The 17,484-nt window shown below is 35.2% G+C and overlaps 1 protein-coding gene across 4 annotated transcripts in view; it reads right to left on the reverse strand.

Annotated features, from left to right (window-relative positions):
• CEP85L (centrosomal protein 85 like) overlaps positions 1-17,484 on the reverse strand; it is a 171,335-nt gene that overhangs the window by 21,403 nt on the left and 132,448 nt on the right. For 3 of the 4 annotated variants that reach the window (XR_006717520.1, XM_045499406.1, XM_045499405.1), the window contains 4 exons: positions 14,548-14,700; positions 12,463-12,617; positions 8,347-8,464; positions 7,241-7,291 (listed from right to left, as the gene is read on the reverse strand). Coding sequence is in view for 2 of the 4 variants with exons in the window: in XM_045499406.1 (XP_045355362.1) it covers positions 7,241-7,291; positions 8,347-8,464; positions 12,463-12,617; positions 14,548-14,700 (477 nt within the window). In the remaining 2 variants the exon portion in view is untranslated. Of the gene's footprint in view, positions 1-7,240; positions 7,292-8,346; positions 8,465-12,462; positions 12,618-14,547; positions 14,701-17,289; positions 17,400-17,484 lie in introns of those variants that run through there. The other variant, XR_006717521.1, reaches the window with a different exon arrangement.

The raw sequence follows: 17,484 nt of genomic DNA on the forward strand, positions 1-17,484 counted from the left end.
CTCAAATAAATAAACATTTAAAAAATTAAGAATTTTCAAAATACTTATAAACTCTAAGATAAAAAAAATAAGGAATACACAAACACAATTAAAACTGCTATTTTTAGGTTTTTGTTTACAATAATCCAAGACCATGTATAGCTCAAATTCCTTTAACTATCACCTTACTACCTGATTTAACTTTTAAAAAAATCTGTCTGAGAATTCTGCTTCCAGCATGACAGTATGAGGAGCCCCTCAGACCCACTCCTCAGTGAAAATTATAAAAGAGCACATTTAAAGTTTCTGGAAATGGCCCTAAGAGCACACAGCAAATGAATAAACATATATTCAAGAAAATCTACTGAAAGAACAGCAAAGTCTATAATATTTGAACCAAAACCCACTCCATCTTTATGTTCTCACAGCTCTCAGCGAGATGGAAATTTCACTTCTGACTGGGACAGCCAGTAACACACTGGGCTCTCTGTCCCTAGCTCCCCAGCGGAGAGCTATCTTCCCAGGAGGGGCTGATATCAGCATTTCTCTTCCTGCCCTCTGCTACCTGCACCTGAGGCTAAGTTCCAGACCAGTACAGCCAAAAGGTGGAGACTCCCTTTCTTCCCAGGCTCCTTCACGGACTGAGGCTTTACCTTGGGTACAGCATTATGGAGAGTACTGGGGACCTGACTGCTCTTGCCTTGGCTTCTGTGGCTGGGGTTCCACACTGGGAAAGGCAAGCCAAGATCTAGAGCTATTGCCCACTCTCCTTCCACCGAGTGTTTACCTTCTGGAGTCACTCAGAAATTTGACATTGTTCCCACCAGCACTGACCTGGCTCCAAGATTTTGCCTGGAGAGAAGCCAGCCACAGAATACAGAGCTCTAAATGTCTCTCTAAAGGAACTGAATTCATGTGCAGCCGATTGTGAAGTTCAGGCCTAAGGGCACTCTCAAAAACAGTGAAGGTTGTGGCAAAAGGGAATTGGGAGGAAACTGTTAGATTCATTGAAGGTACAGGATAAACTACTGGCTGGAGAGATTCTTCGAGAGAAAAAGACAAAGAAATACCTGGGAAAAGCACTCCTGGGAACAGAAAAGAATCTCAAACATTAACCTAAGGAGCTCTTCTTCCAAAGGAACCAGAATACATTGGTCTGTGAAGCAATTTATACCACAGGGCATCACTGAAAGCAACAGAGCAATCAGCTGGCAGTTAATGTGTGGTCAAGGAAAGAGTCACAAAAGACCACATATTACATTTATATGAGATGTCTAGAACAGGCGAATCTATAAAGATGGGAAGTAGATTAGTGATTGAGATGGATGGGGAGGAAACAGGGTTTAAGGGAGTGACAACTAAAGGTAAGGGGGTTTATGAGGTGATAAAAAGGTTCCAGAATTGACTGTGGTCTTGGTTCCATGTATCTGAGCACACTAAAAATTACTGAATTGTACACTTTAAATGGGTGAATTGCAGACTATGTGAATTCTATCTCAGTAAAGCTGTTATTTAAAAATTGGCACAATATAAAGAAAAAACAACCTGCCAGGTTCCTGCTCGTAAGCTCTTGATCTGCTTTCAGGCTTATAAGCAAGAACTACCAAAACAACTTAAATGTGTCGAGAACACACCAAGGTTTCTCAGAACTACTTCTCTCTCTCTTTTTTTCTTTTAAATCTCAGTCTTCCCAGTCAATTCCCACTTTGGGAGCAATGAGCCCCAGGCCCCCCGCCCCCTCCCTCCCAAGGACCCCGACCACACTTCCTACTGGCACCAAGTGGAGGATGCTGCCAGGCCAAGGAAGAACTGCCCGGGGAACATGCTAACAGTGCAGATTTCAAGATTCACCCCAGAGATACTGAGTCATCGGGTTCCCAGTGGGGTCCAGAAATCTAAATAATGGGAATGTTCATAGAGCTTTGGTGACCACTCATAGCACACAACAAGCTCAAGAACATTCCTTCTTGATTCAAGTGAGTGGACTCTCTTCCTGTATCAGAGCTCCCCACCTTAGACACAAAGAATTTTTCAGAAGTTACAGGCACCTCTTTTATGTTTTTCACATTTTAATTAACAACTATAATGTGCACGTAACAGGCCTGCATGTACATGAAAGACTGTTCTCTTTAGAAGTACAAACATTGGCAAGAAAGCTTATTTTTTTAAAAACTACTTTTCCTTTGATAAAAGACACTGTTTGGTTGCTAGGTTTTTCAAAAATTAGTATTAATTTCTGATCAGAATATTTTTAGCTTTTCATGCATTATAAAAGCAATTTCACAAAGGTAAAATGTTTTAAAAATTTAAAAAAAACTAGGAAGGAAGAACTTCATGTCAGGTCACATCACAAAACTAGGATAACATAAAAACAGGAGGTAAACATCACATAATAATAAAGTGAAAATATTAAACCAATTTATCTATTTAGGTTAAAGGAAAGTTAAATTCTGCTTATAAGACATTCTAAAGGTTTATGATCCATTTTCCCACTGTTTCTACTGAGAAAACCTGCTGGATGAAGGCTTTAAGAGAGACTTGCTAAATATTGGAATAAAATCTTTGGAGGCTGTGAAAACATGTTCTCTTGAAGTGATATAAATAGGACAGGCTGTTACAGTTTTGAGATTGGTGGTTCCAACCATGCCTTTAAAAGTGAAACAGTCTTAATGACCTTAAAGCATTATTGTATCTTTTATGTTACAATGTTCATTGATAGCTGTCAACTCAGAAGGTCAATTTAAACGGGAAAACTCTTTCAGTGAAGAAACAATTTCAGTATGTTAGGAAAAACAAGTATATCTAACAAACTTTTTTATTCTGTATGTCCTCTGCCGAAAGCTTATAATAGTTACACAAAATGATAACAGCTCACTGGAAACAGGATTATTTATGCAGGTGAAATGTGCTTTTAAGGAATAAATAGGAGGGAAGGCAATGCCCAATGAACTAATTCACATTCCGACTGAAGTCACATTTATGGAAATGATGGGGAATGTTCTATTACAAAATATCTTTTATACTGTACACTGACAGAAGAAAAACTTCTGGTTTTTGAAACCAGTTTATGAAACCAATTTAGCTATACTGGTTTCATAAATGTAGACAAAAGCATTACTTCTAAAGGATCAATGAATAAACAAGTTACATGCCTGTTAACATCACCTTGATGGGTGAACAAAATAGTAGACAAATCTGTATTTTTACAGCACTAAACTCAGTTTCAAAATCAGGATACTTTTACATAAAGTACTACCTTTCTATATTCAGCAACAAATATAATTAAGAGAAGACTGATTTCTCCCCAACATCAGAATCAATAAATCTGCCACTGCCCTAAACCAGCTATGTATTTATTTGACTTCTGGTACATAGTGGTAAGCCACAGCTGTATTTTAAATATAGCACTTTCAACTCTGTAACAATGCCTTATTTTTATCTCCTATAAATTGGACAAAAAATGAATATGGCAAGGGATTTCATTTTTCTCTTTTGTCATAAAATTTAAACTGTAAGAATAACCTGCTTACACCCAAGGCAATGCAATACTCCAAAAGTCAGCCAAATGGAATTTGAACAAATTTGGTCATCTCAATAGTTTGCAGGGACATAAAGAAGTAGTGAAACATGACATTCTACTAATACTACATTCGTTTTGTCTACTAAACCCTCTAAAATGGAAGAACTTCCTGGCACTGTGGATGAACAAAGAATATGCAAATTATAATAGCAGTGAAATTTTACAATAAATTTAATATTGTACTGATAGCTTAATGTATAACTCGGGGCACCTGGTGGCTCAGTCAGTTAAGGAACCAACTCTTGATTTCAGCTCAGGTCATGATCCCCTAGTTTGTGGGATCAAGCTCCACACCTGCTTGGGAGTCTCTCTTTCTGCCTCTACCTTGCTTGCACCCTCTCATTCTAAATAAATAAATAAACTCTAAAAAAAATTTTTTTTAAAGTAATTGTATTAATTCATGTTTAAAAAAATGGCTGGAAAGCTCTACTATCACTCACTATAATGTATTTTGTGTTACTTTGCAAATAACATTTTATTTCTAAAATACCTCATTATAAGGTATTTTTTTGTGTTATGCAAAGGAATTTGAAGAAATTAAAAACAGCTATAGCATATAGGAAGGACATCATAATCTATACAGAAGTAAGGCTGGCCATTCCTTATGTAAGCAGGTGGGGAAAAGACTAGGCAGTTAAGGGGAAAATTTTTTTTTAATGTTTATTTATTTTTGAAAGGGGGGTGGGGAGAGGGAGGGAGAGAGAGAGAGAGAGAGAGAGAGAGAGACAGACAGACAGACAGACATAGGGTGAGAAGGGGAGAGGCAGAGAGAAAGAGACAAAATCCAAAGCAGGGTCCAGGCTCTGAGCTGTCAGCACAGAGCCTGATGCAGGGCTCAAAGTCAGGAACGAACTGCAAGATTGTGACCTGAGAGGAGGTTGGAGGCTTAACTGACTGACCCAGCCAGGTGCCCCAAGACTAGGCAGTTTTAAATAACTAGTAATTAAAGGGAACTGCTCTATTATGTGTATCAACTTGATAATAAGCCCGTTAACTATAGTACAAAGCAACAAAAATTCTTCTTCAACTCAGAGTGTTCTCTTTAAGATTCTCTCTGTGGGATGCCTGGGTGGCTCAGTTAAGCTTCCAACCTTGGCTTAATTCATGGTCTCATGGTTCATGAGTTGGAGCCCCACATCGGGCTCTGTGCTGACAGCTTGGAGCCTGGAGCCTGCTTCAGATTCTGTGTTTCCCTCTCTCTGCCCCTCTCTCACTTGTGTTCTCTTGCTCTCAAAAATAAATAAAAGAAAATATTTAAAAAATAATAAAAAAAGATTCTCTCTGTGATTTCCAATGCTAGGGAAATAACTAGTATCAATTTTTTAGAATAAGCAATATTTTTAGATGTTCACAGAGAACACACCTTTTATATTCATCAGAAACCACCAAATAAAAAAACTAGCTTTTTTAACTGTAAGGGGCCAAAAACTCAAAAGTTTTCATAAGAAACACAAAGCAAAAAATTTTGTCATCATTTTAAGCATATTTGTCATCCTCTATAATTTTCTATTTAAATATCTTGATAAATATAGCTGCTCTGGACAGTTATCAACATTTGCTATCTGTCTCCGTTAGCAAACCATATACAAGATCTATAGGTCTAGATGGCCACAATGACTTACTCATTGCTTCAAAAAACAAGACAACAGAATTAATGAGTATATTGTCTGGCCCCAAATATTTGGAAATGAATGCATCTCAATAATTTGATTTTCATTCATTAATTAGTTTGAAAAAATAAAGAAATGTTTACTCAAGCATGTTAAGATCAAAGAATAGAATGGCATATAATTATATATTCTTCTACATATTCATTTATATATGGTCATGATGTTTAAATGTGACTAAAAGACTTGGTTGATATGTAAAAATAAATTGTATTAAGATGCCACCACAAATAAGTAAAAGGCATATTTCAATTAATATAAATACATCCTGATAATCTGTAATGTGAGAGATAGTATGTGATGAATTAATAAACTCTTACAAGTCTTAGCCACCAAAATTTCAGTGTCAAAGGACCATCTTCACTGTCCTTAATTTGGATGGAGATAACTTTTATTTGACTGATTTCTTAGAAAATGTTACCAAATGAAATAAAATTCCTTTTATTATGGCCTATAATAAATCAAATAATAATGGCTGAAGGAACCTAACCATTTTGTGATTTGAATGGTTTGTAGAACAACTGAAGTTATGTCTACAGGAATACAGATTAAAGAGTATAACCTTGTGAACCAATCCAGCAGGCCCACACACTTGTTGAACTGGCCTACTGTGTGATTAAAACGATAAATCACTTAACATGCGCAAAAGACAAAGTATACCATCTATAATTCTGACACTTAAACCATTTATCTTTTTATTCTTTACTTCCATTTTTTTTAAAAAAAATTTTTTTTAGCGTTTATTTTTGAGACAGAGAGAGACAGAGCATGAACGGAGGAGGGTCAGAGAGAGAGGGAGACACAGAATCCGAAACAGGCCCCAGGCTCTGAGCTGTCAGCACAGAGCCCGACGCGGGGCTCGAACTCACAGACCGTGAGATCATGACCTGAGCCGAAGTCGGACGCTTAACCGACTGAGCCACCCAGGCGCCCCTTTACTTCCATTTTTAAGAAGTAAAACAATTAGGAGGTACAAAAAAAAAAAATAAAATTATTCAGCAAAATTATGTCCAACGGCTTTCCATCATACACAGAATAAAATACAAAGAACATCTAGCCCCAGACTACTTTTCACCATCACCTCTCACCACTCTTCCTCGCAATCACTGCACTACTCCAGACTAGCAGCCTTTTTGCTGGTCATGGAGTACAAAAGACACCTTCAGGCACTGGTGGCTCTCTTTGCCTGAAATGCTCTTCCCTTGGATGTGTTCATCCAGAACTCTGTTCAAATATTACTTCCTCAGGAAAAACTTCATGACCACTGTATCTAATGCAGCACTGTCTATTCATTGTTCTCTACCCTACTTTTTTAACGGTACAAATCATTCCTTGACATTATATTTCCATTTTGTCCATCTCACCCCACTAGAATAGCCAGGACTTGCTTTGTTCACTGATGAATCCCCAGTGCCAAGAACAGTGCCTGACACAGATGTAGGTGCTCAGTAAGTATCTGGCAAATCAATAAAAAAAAATGAAAATCCATTTAATCCACAAATTTTGGATTGTGTATTATGAATCAGACACTCTAACTTCTAGATATGCAAATGAGCTACGACAGTCTCCCAGGAAACTAAGCAGGAGGTAAAAACACAAATATGTAAACAACATGTTATACTTTGATAATATAGAAGGAATAATACAAGAAGGAAGAGAAGTGTTGGCCAGTCACAATAGACTGGAAACAGTCCGTGATCTTTAATAAGTAGATCACTGATGATCGGATCACACATTAACCAATGTGTTCTCAGTAGTAGACTACACCCAATTAAAAGCAGGAAAGGTAAGGAATAAAGAATAATCTTCAAAATATTTTGAATGACTGATTTACCAAAGAGCATTTTCATTCTAAAAAAGTAAAAGATTAATATTAAAGAATTTGTAACTTCACTTCAAGTGCTATTAATCTTTTCATATAAATACATATATGCTTTAATATTTTTAGATTATATAGCCACTAAGAGTAAATCAGCATACAGCTAAATCAAAATATGCACAAAACATTCCTTACCTGAATTTCTAAAATCATTTTTTCAATCTCATCTTGTTGGCTGTCTATTATCTAAAACACAGAAAATATTATCAGTGTGAATTAAAAATTTTTCCACTGCTTTTGAAAAGTACCAATATTTAGAAAACAAAGGAAAACACAGGAAATAATGAATTTATTTTTTTAAATCAGGGTATGATTTTCTTTTTTTACAAAATTATTCATACCAAGTATCCTTTAAATAGACATATTATTTGGATCACACATACATAAATCTGCAAAAGTTTTCCTCTACTTCTTGATAAAACTCTGTAATTTATAAAAATAACTTTGAGACAGATGTCGAACAATTTAGGAAGGAAAAGAAACCCTTTTGTTTTGCTAAAAGGCAATATAATTTCTTCTTAGTTTGGCTTTAACAAAAATTTGAATTATTTAAATTTACTTAAATTGTCATTTTCAGAGAGACTGGCTGGCTCAGTCAGTAGAGTATGTGACTCTTGATCTCGGGGTTGTGAGGTCAAGTCCAACATTGGGTGTGGAGCCTACTTAAAAAAACGTGGGGAGCCTGGGTGGCTCAGTCATTGACTGTCCAACTCTTGATTTTGACTCAGGGTCATGATCTCATGGTTGTGAGATTGAGCCCTGCATCGGGCTCTGCACTGGGCATTGAGCCTCAAGATTCTCTCTTTCCTCCTCTCCCTCTGCCCCTCCCCTGCTCTCACTCTTGCTCTCAAAAAAACCAAAAAACAAAAAACAAACACATTAAATAGGGGCACCTGGGTGGCTCAGTCGATTAGGCATCTTACTCTTTATCTTGGCTACAGGTCATGATCTTACAGTTTGTGAATTCAAGCCCTGCATTGGGCTCCACACTGACATCATGGAGCCTGCTTAGGATTCGGGCTCTCCCTTGCTCTCTGCACCCCGCCCCCCCACCCCACTCATGCACAAATTAAACATTTTAAAAAGTATAAATAAAAGAGTCATTTTCTTTCCAAATAAAAACATTCAAACTAAGTTATTAAGTATTAACAAAAATATAAAGTAGCTATAACTTATATGTCCATACACACATAACCAACATAACACAGATTTCATATTTATTATCAAAGACATCAACTGACCTTACTAGCATTCTCATTTTGTTCTCTCAGGGTATCATTTTCATTTTGAAGCTGTTTTGCATCTAACATGGGAAGGCGAATTCCATCTTCAAGGCATCTTTCTACTTTTTGCTGCAAGCTGTATGTTTTAGAAAGACAATTAAATAAAGAAAACCCACTCTATGTGCTGATTTTGGTAGATGACTTCAACATAAAAGATAGTCCCTTCTTAGGGCCTATAATATTTTTTAACTGAGTGATAATGAAGACCTACAGACTCCATATGAATAAGAATGAGCACCTACATCTCATAGAAGTAAAAAAATACAATGGACGCTGGTCATCTTTTTAGAAATGACAGATTTGAGACCAGAATCCAAAGCTGCTTAGTGTGTGACATCCTTAGGCCCTAATGAAGTTCCTTATGACCCTAATCTGAGCTCTGCAGTCCAAATCCTGTTCTTTCTTTCTCCTGCAAAAGCAGAATTCCTTGATTAAGATGATTTTGTTTGGGAGCCTAATTATATGGATACATGTCTTTTACCTTCATTCTGAGCTCAGCCAAAGTTTGTTTGTAAGGATAGTTGTTGCCAAAACCAGTAGAATTATTACATTTCTCCTTCATTAATAACAGCAGCAATGTATTATTCCTCTGCTATTCATGGCAGAGACTTGAATTACAGAGAGAAAACAACAAAAGGAAGTCCCTCGGGTATATTAAGAGTAAAAGATTGAAAGGGAAAAAAACATGTTAATCTTGAGAAAAGAAAGAATAAGTCATGTTCTGGTTAAAAGGAATGACACCATTAACAATAATGACCAAAATCAAAACAGAAAGACACCTTGGAATAGTTCCACTCTAGCTTACAATCAGACTTAAGAGTTGCAGAGCACTAAAAGAAACACACTTCTTACAGTTTGGGTTTTGGTATTTTCATTATTTTTTTTACTTTTTTAATATGAAATTTATTGTCAAATTGGTTTCCATACAACACCCAGTGTTCATCCCAACAGGTGCCCTCCTCAATGCCCATCATCCACCCTCCTCTCCCTCCCACCCCCGTCAACCCTCAGTTTATTCTCAGTTTTTAAGAGTCTCTTATGGTTTGGCTCCCTTTTTTTCCCTTTCCTCTCCCCCAAGGTCTTCTGTTAAGTTTCTCAGGACCCACATAAGAGTGAAAACATATGGTATCTGTCTTTCTCTGTATGACTTATTTCACTTAGCATAACACTCTCCGGTTCCATCCATGTGGCTACAAAAGGCCATATTTCATTCTTTCTCATTGCCAAGTAGTATTCCATTGTGTATATAAACCACAATATCTTATCTCTTCATTTTAGCCACTGACTGGCGTAAGGTGGTATCTCAGTGTGGTTTTGATTTGTATTTCCCTGATGAGGAGTGACGTTGAGCATCTTTTCATGTGCCTGTTGGCCATCTGGATGTCTTCTTTAGAGAAGTGTCTATTCATGTTTTTTGCCCATTTCTTCACTGGATTATTTGTTTTTCGGGTGTGGGGTTTGGTGAGTTCTTTATAGATTTTGGATACTAGCCCTTATTTTTCTTCTTTCAAGTATTGTGGCTTTCCTGTGCTTTCTCTCTCTTCTAAAAATAAAGAAGTGAAAGAAGTGCCATACCTACATTCTGGGCAAAGAACTGACAGTCCTACCTGGCACAAAAGCGCTTCCAATATGTTGATAAATAATGGCACCAGACAAATTTTCATGTATTATGAATGCAGTACACTGCTTTGTAATATATTGTTACTTGTCATAAAACTATTTGCTTTTTCAGTCTAAAAGTGACAAGTGTATTATTTCTATTTCAGAATGAGCTTTCTCCCTCCAAATCAGTGTCAATACACTGCTTCTATGTAGTTACAACATTCTAAGAAAAATAAATTACATTAAAAACTGTTAAGGTCTTTAAAAAAAGGAACCAGCTATGAGAAGGGAACAACATACTGCGTCATGAAAAAGTACCAAATAAGTCTTTTTTCATGTACACATTCTTGTTTTGTTTATATTATGAAGCATGCTCACTTAGGAAAGTAATAAATCTCTTGAATAGCAAAGGTATCAACTTTATTACTAGGGATCCCACCCACATATCTTACTTACATTTTCACTTCTAATGAAAAATTTTTATCTGATGTTTAAATACCAAGAGTTCTCATATATTAATAAAGTGGGAAACTTAGAGACATTACATAGGCACAGATAAATGTAATGATATAATTCATAGTCACATACACATCTGAAGTTCTTCTGGAAACAAGAACTTCAGTTTATCATATAGCTGAGGAAACTGAAATAACACCCTTACCTCCTAGTTCAAGTGAGACCATAGCTATATAAGTACTGAAGAATTACAGAAGACCTTATTTGGTCTTTTGTATCTACTTGAAATTAAAAGAAAATTTCTGGGATGCTAACATCTCTGAAAGTATCAAGGTAAAAAAATGGAACAAGGATTCTGAAATGCACTGTACTAAGTCTAATGAAAAAGACTAGGCTCAATTTTGAGAAAATCTAAATATTTGATTTTTAGATATTTGAGAAAATCTAAATAAAAGGAAGGTATAATATCATATTAAATATATAAAAGCACACAATGGAACAAAACTAATTATATTCAAGTGTTCCTAATTCTATTCATAAAATGGCACAGTTTGAGTTTGTGATCAAATGCCCTATAAAATCTCTTCTCATTTTCTCTAAGAAGAAAGAAAAAGAACATATGGTTGAAATAGTGGAGGTCAGGAAGCTGTTCTGAGAATAGAGAATAGACTATAAGATGTGGAGTTATAGGAAGGGAAATTAAAGAGCAAGAAAGCAAAAACGAAGGGAAAAATAAATGTAAAGCTAAAAGTATATGAATTTTAGGGGGCACCTGGGTGGCTCAGTCGGTTAAGTGATGGACTCATGATTTCAGCTCAGGTCATGATCTCATGATTTGTGAGAACAAGCCCCGCATGGACTCTGTACCGACGGCAGGGAGCCTGCCTGGGATTCGCTCTCACTCTCTCTCTGCCTGTCTTCCACTCACTCTCTCACTCAAAATAAATAAATAAACATTAAAAAAAATTGTATGAATTTTTTGAAGCAGAGATTAGAAACACTGAAGACCATAATGTCTCAGAATCAGATGTTTTCTGCACTGAAATCTAAGAAAAAGAGTAGACCAGGCATATTTAAGGCTTTGAAAGTAGTAAAGCAATATTAACATGGAATTATCAGATGGATTTTGATTAGAGTTACATGCAATTGGTCAAAGCATGAGGAGTATATTTCTTAAATTTAGTTTTTGTTGCTTTGTTGTCTTATTCTTCCGTATAGTTTTGGCTATTTATATTTGATCATCTATTAAGGTTTAAGTTTTATAAAACAGAGTGCATGTAGTTGCATATACAACATAGTTCTCTAGGTTTTTTAGCAATCTAGTATTAATTTTCCAGATGAAATATATTAGCTAAATATACTAATAAATGATATTCCCTGTCATTCTAACTATATTAATTTAAAAGAGAAGAGTACCATCAGGCAAGATACATGAGTAAACTTGGAAGATACATGACAAAATAGCCATACCTGTTGTTCTACAGTAAGGGAAAATGGAAGTCAATTATTTCACTTTGATGTATCTCATTAAGGAGTGCAGTCTGAGTATTTGCTTCTCTTTGTTTACTTACTTTTTGGCAAAGCCATCAGATTGTGTTAATACTTTCAGTTTCTAATTGTTTTTTTGTTTTTGTTTTTGTTTTTGTTTTGGCAGCGGGGGGTGTTACATTTTCACCATTCTCATCTAAAACTTTTGGCAAGATGTCAGTATGTTGCATTAAAATGTGAAATCATAGCCAAGACAACCTGCTTCAATGACATAATACTTACAGTTCTTAAGAGTTCACCTTTCAATTTGACAATAAATTTCATATTAAAAAAAAATTAAAAAAAATAAATAAAAGTTCCCTACTATGGAAACCAATTTGACAAGAAATTTCATATTAAAAAAAAAATAAAAAGAGTTCATCTTTAAGACAACAATATAGTAATAATTACAAATTAATGTATCTTAAGTGAAATGCTTTATGAAAAATATGAGTAACAAAAATAAAAAATTACTAAAGGTTTGTTTACCTCTGAACTGTAGTTACCAACTCCTTTTCTTTCTTTTTCTGGCATATTAGTTGTGCCTCTTTTTCTTGACACTGTTTTTTGATCTCTTCAAGCTTTTTTTCTGCATCCAGCAGAGTCTCTTGCAAATTCTTATTTTTTTCTTCTAGAATCTGAAGCTAAGGAGAAAATTCTTAAAGTTTATAACACATAGAATATTAAATGTGTTTCTGCTAGAAACTGTGTGTTCTAAATTATTAACAAGCTTGTGATTAAAATCACAGTATATTTTATCTAGAGCACTTAATAATACTTTATTTCTTCCTTTGTAACAGGAGCTAGGAGAATGAGATTACGGAGAAGAAAAGAATGGGGTCAGAAATTTCTAGAGGACAGAGAGAAAGGTAAATGATCTCAATTTGGGGATACTTTAAAAATTTTATTTTTAATTATGCTAAAATATGCAGAACACAAAATTTACCATCTTAACCATGCTTAAATGTACAATAAATAGTATTATTACATTCACATTGTTGTACAACTAATCACCAGAACCCTTTTATCTTGCAAAACAAACTATATTCATTAACAACTCCCCTTCCAGCTCTGCCCTCAGTCTCCAGCGACCACACTTTGACTTTCTGTCTTTATGAATTTGACTACTTTAGGTACCTCATACCATATTTATCTTTTTATGTCTGGCTGATTTCACTTAGCCCAATGGCCTTAGGTTTATCCATGTTTCAGAATTTCATTCTTTTTTATAGGTGAATTATATGGATATGTGACATTTTATCCATCAGCGATTGGGTTGCTTCCATCTTTTGGCTGTTGCAAATAATGTTATTATGAACATATGTATGTACAAACATCTGTTTGAGACTCTGCTTTCAATTCCTTTGGTATATATCCAGAAGAGGAATTGATGGTTATTGTTTAAAGAAGCATATCATATGGTTTTCCACAGTGGCTACACTATTTTACATTCCCATCAACAGTGCACAAGGATTCTAATTTCCTCACATTGTCACCAACACCTGTTACTTTCTTTTTTCTTTTCTTTTTTTTTTTTTTAATTAGCCAACCTAATGGTGTAAGGTGGTATGGACATGTGTTTTTACATCTATATTCCTCTCTGTTCCTGCTCATGCCAACTCCTGTGGTACTTCTTTAGTTCCTTCCTGACATTATCCTCTCTTAGTCTTATAGACAGAGAATCCCTTGTAGGCCTAGAGTCTGTAAAATAATGACCCTCCATGGATTAAACCAATGATTCTCAACTGAGAGTGATTTCTCCCCCAAGGTGATATTTGGAAATTTTTGTAGACATTTTTGGTTTTGGGGAGGCAGGAGGGAAGGAGCAGTGCTACTGGCATCTAGCAGGTAGAGGCCAGAAATGCTGTTAAGCATCCTTTAATGCACGGGACAAAATCCTAGAACAAAAATTATCCACCCTTTAATGTCAATAGCACTGAGGTTGAGAATTTCATGATTAGAAAAACTGAAAAAGACTGAAGAGTAAGTTTCACAGATTTATAAATAAGGTTTTGAGAAGAAAGGCTTCACCAGAGTTGGTAGAAAGACTCTGGATAAGGTACTTGTAAAAAAGAAAAATGGTCAGAAGAGGTAAGAGGAGTGAATGGAGACCACAGACTAAGGTGTACGAATTTATGGAAAGGTTAAGATGAATGAAGAAAACAAATACCTGGAAAGACAGTCAAAAAACGTCTTGTCGAGCCTTGGCTGAGCCAGAGATTATTGGGTAAAGCCAGAGAACATATGGTGCATGCATATATGTGTGGGATGGGGCTGTGAGACTGGTTCAGAAACTACCTTTTAGAGTAAAATGTTAAGTAAAAGAGTTAACATACAGGTTTTTCAGGCAAATAACCATGTATTAATTAACAACAAGAAAGATACACTCATGCTTAAAGTTTCTAATTAAAGTTAATTCTAAAGACAGCAATTAAACACATCAATTTAATATAATTAGCCAAATGTAGAACCAAAATTTTAAATTCTAAAAATTATGAAATTTCTAAAGAGTCAACTTAATAAAGTGGTTATGTTTTCAAGTCATTTAAAAGTGAGCATTTTATTTCATGTTACCTGAAGACTCTGACTCTGTACATCATCTAGAGTTGGAAGATCAGCCAGATACTTTTCCAAGGTCTCAATTCTTCTCTGCTTTTCTTTATTTTGTTCGGATTCCTTCTGACATTTCTTTTTCAGGCTACTGATATATCTATCTCTGGTTTTAAGCTAAAGAAAAAAGATTATGGATCTTCAGAGGCTTTGTGCCATTAAAAAAAATAACAACAGAACCAACAGTTCCAGGTTATAGTTTAGACTACCACCAACTCAGGTAAGATTCACCTTATTTCATCAATTCTGAGATTCACATTTTTAGAAACTGTCATATCACTGAAGTCAAGAAATTTTTTGAAATTTTTGTTTGCTTTTGCAACTGATGGCATCCTACGAACTGCAGTTAGCCAGGTAGCAGGGATGACATAGGTTTTATTGCCTGCACATGTACAAACTTGGTCAAAGCTATTCGTCTCTGTCATTTCAACACTGTGTATATGTTGCAACTATGGGCTGAATTTGAATGATATTTAAAATACCTTAAAATATTACATTATAATTTGGCGTGGAAAAAAAAGTTACGATCTGGAAAGACAAAGAAATAGAGCCACAGGGTTTAATTTAAAAATTTTAAATTTGAATTTTAAAATCAATGAAGCAAATATTCGTCTCTGGAGGGATGACTTCAATTTCTTATTTCTAACAAAGCTATATCCAAACATTTCATGTGAAATAAGAAAGGAAGATACCCGGGGCCCCTGGGTGTCTCAGTCAGGTTAGCGACTTTGGCTCAGGTCAGTGTGGAGCCTGCTTAGGATTCCCTCTCTCTCCCTCTCTCTCTCTGCCCCTACCCCACCTTGCATGCATGATCTATCAAAATAAGTAAACCTAAAAAAAAAAAAAAAAAAAAAAAAAAAAAAAAAAAAAAAAAAGAAGGAAAGAAGATACCTAAAAGTAATTAAAGCTGTTTTGTTACTGACTTGCAAAGAAATTGTTTATCATGTACTCAAGAAATGCAATCAAAACCAGGAGAACATACAAAAATCACCAGATACTTGGAAAGAGATATGGGCACTAGTGAGACCAGCCCATACCTCAAGCCAAGACTACTGTTAAGGTATTTATTAGGTCATAATTGAATTTGCAACATATTTTTTTTTCTCAAAGTTACATATGATAAAGGTTTACCATACCACTGATGTCATTTTAGGATTGACAGAACATGTTAATTGAACACCTATTATAGAACACTATATGGTACATGATTCCAGTATATCTTAATTTGTGAAGGGTGAACCTCAGATTTTTATGTACTAATCTTTTCACCTTTCCACCTGAAATATACGATCTTTAAATTTCATAGCACAAATTCAAAGTTCTTTCATATTTCAGATCAATTACAAATAACATGTGTACACAGTTACCTAAAAAGTAAACTCCAGACTCTTATTCACCTTAAATTACTAGTCTTCCAAAAACTTACAGGTTTTTACATCCTTTTCCCATATTCACCAGGGAAATAAGTGTCAATAATTAGTAGTATAATAGTTCACTTTCCCAAATTTTATTAAAGCTAACACTTGTGCACAATCTGGTTTCTTTCATGTCTTATCTAATTTCTTTTAAGTCCACTGTGTAACAATTTTTAATAAAACAACTTCAATTGGAAAAACAAATCACCTCTCCTTTCATCTATTCATTCCATCAACAACTGTGAGATATATTTATTAACTTGGGTAAAGAGCAACATTGATAAAATAGTTAAGTTCTAATATTTACTGGGGCTTTCTCTGGATTAGAGGCAAGTGTGATGCTGTGATAATTTGTGATCTTTCAGAACTCACAGGTTGTTGTGACTGGTAATCATCTGAAAGACCACATAATGCCATTCCCTTTTTTCTCCCCTTTTCTCTTTTTTTTATTGGAGGATAATTATCATGCAGTGTTATTTTAGTTTCAGGTGTACAATAATTCAACAAATATATACATTCCTCAGTGCTCATCAAAGTAAGTGTACTCTTCACTCCCTTTATCTGTTTTAACTTCCACCCACCCAACACACACTCGGCCTCTCTGGTACCACCAATTTGTATTCTGTATTTAAGAGTCGGATGTTGGTTTCTCTGTTTTTCTCTTTGTTCATTTGTTTTGTTTCTTAAATTCCATGTATGAGTGAAATCATATGGTATTTGTCTTTCTCTGACTGAGTTATTTCGCTTAGCATGATCTTCCCTACATCCATCCGTGTTGTTGCAAACAGAACTCATTCTTTTTCACGGCTGAGTATTATTTGGTTGTGTATATATGCCACATATTCTTTACCCATTCATTTAACAGTAAACACTTGGGTTGCTTTCATATCTTGGCTATTATTAAGTAATGCTGCAATAAACACAGGAGTACATGTATCTTTTTAAATTAGTGTTTTTGTTTTCTTTGGGTAAATACCCAGTACTGGGATTACTGGTTCATATGGTAATTCTATTTTTAATTTTTAAGGAACCTTCATACTGTTTTCCAGAGGCTACACAAATGTGCAGTGCACGAGGGTTCTTTTTTCTCTTCATCAACACTTGTTATTTCTTACATTTTTGATTTCAGCTATTCTGACAGGTGTAAGATGGTATCTCGTGGTACTGAATTTCTCTTACAAATGATATATCCAATAAGGAAGTTAATATTCAAAATATATAAAGAACTTATACAACTCAACACCAAAAAACCAAATAATATGATTAAAAAATAAGCAGAGGATGTGAACAGAAATTTTTCCAAAAAAGACATAAATTATTCCTTTTTTGAATATGAGGTCCAGAGATCTTTAGTGACTTAAGTACAAGTCACTGAGACACAGGTGGGATTCAAATATAAACCTATGACTGAGGGGCGCCTGGGTGGCGCAGTCGGTTAAGCGTCCGACTTCAGCCAGGTCACGATCTCGCGGTCCATGAGTTCGAG

Source organism: Leopardus geoffroyi, chromosome B2 (genome assembly GCF_018350155.1).
Source record: "Leopardus geoffroyi isolate Oge1 chromosome B2, O.geoffroyi_Oge1_pat1.0, whole genome shotgun sequence".
NCBI classification, from domain to species: domain Eukaryota; kingdom Metazoa; phylum Chordata; class Mammalia; order Carnivora; family Felidae; genus Leopardus; species Leopardus geoffroyi.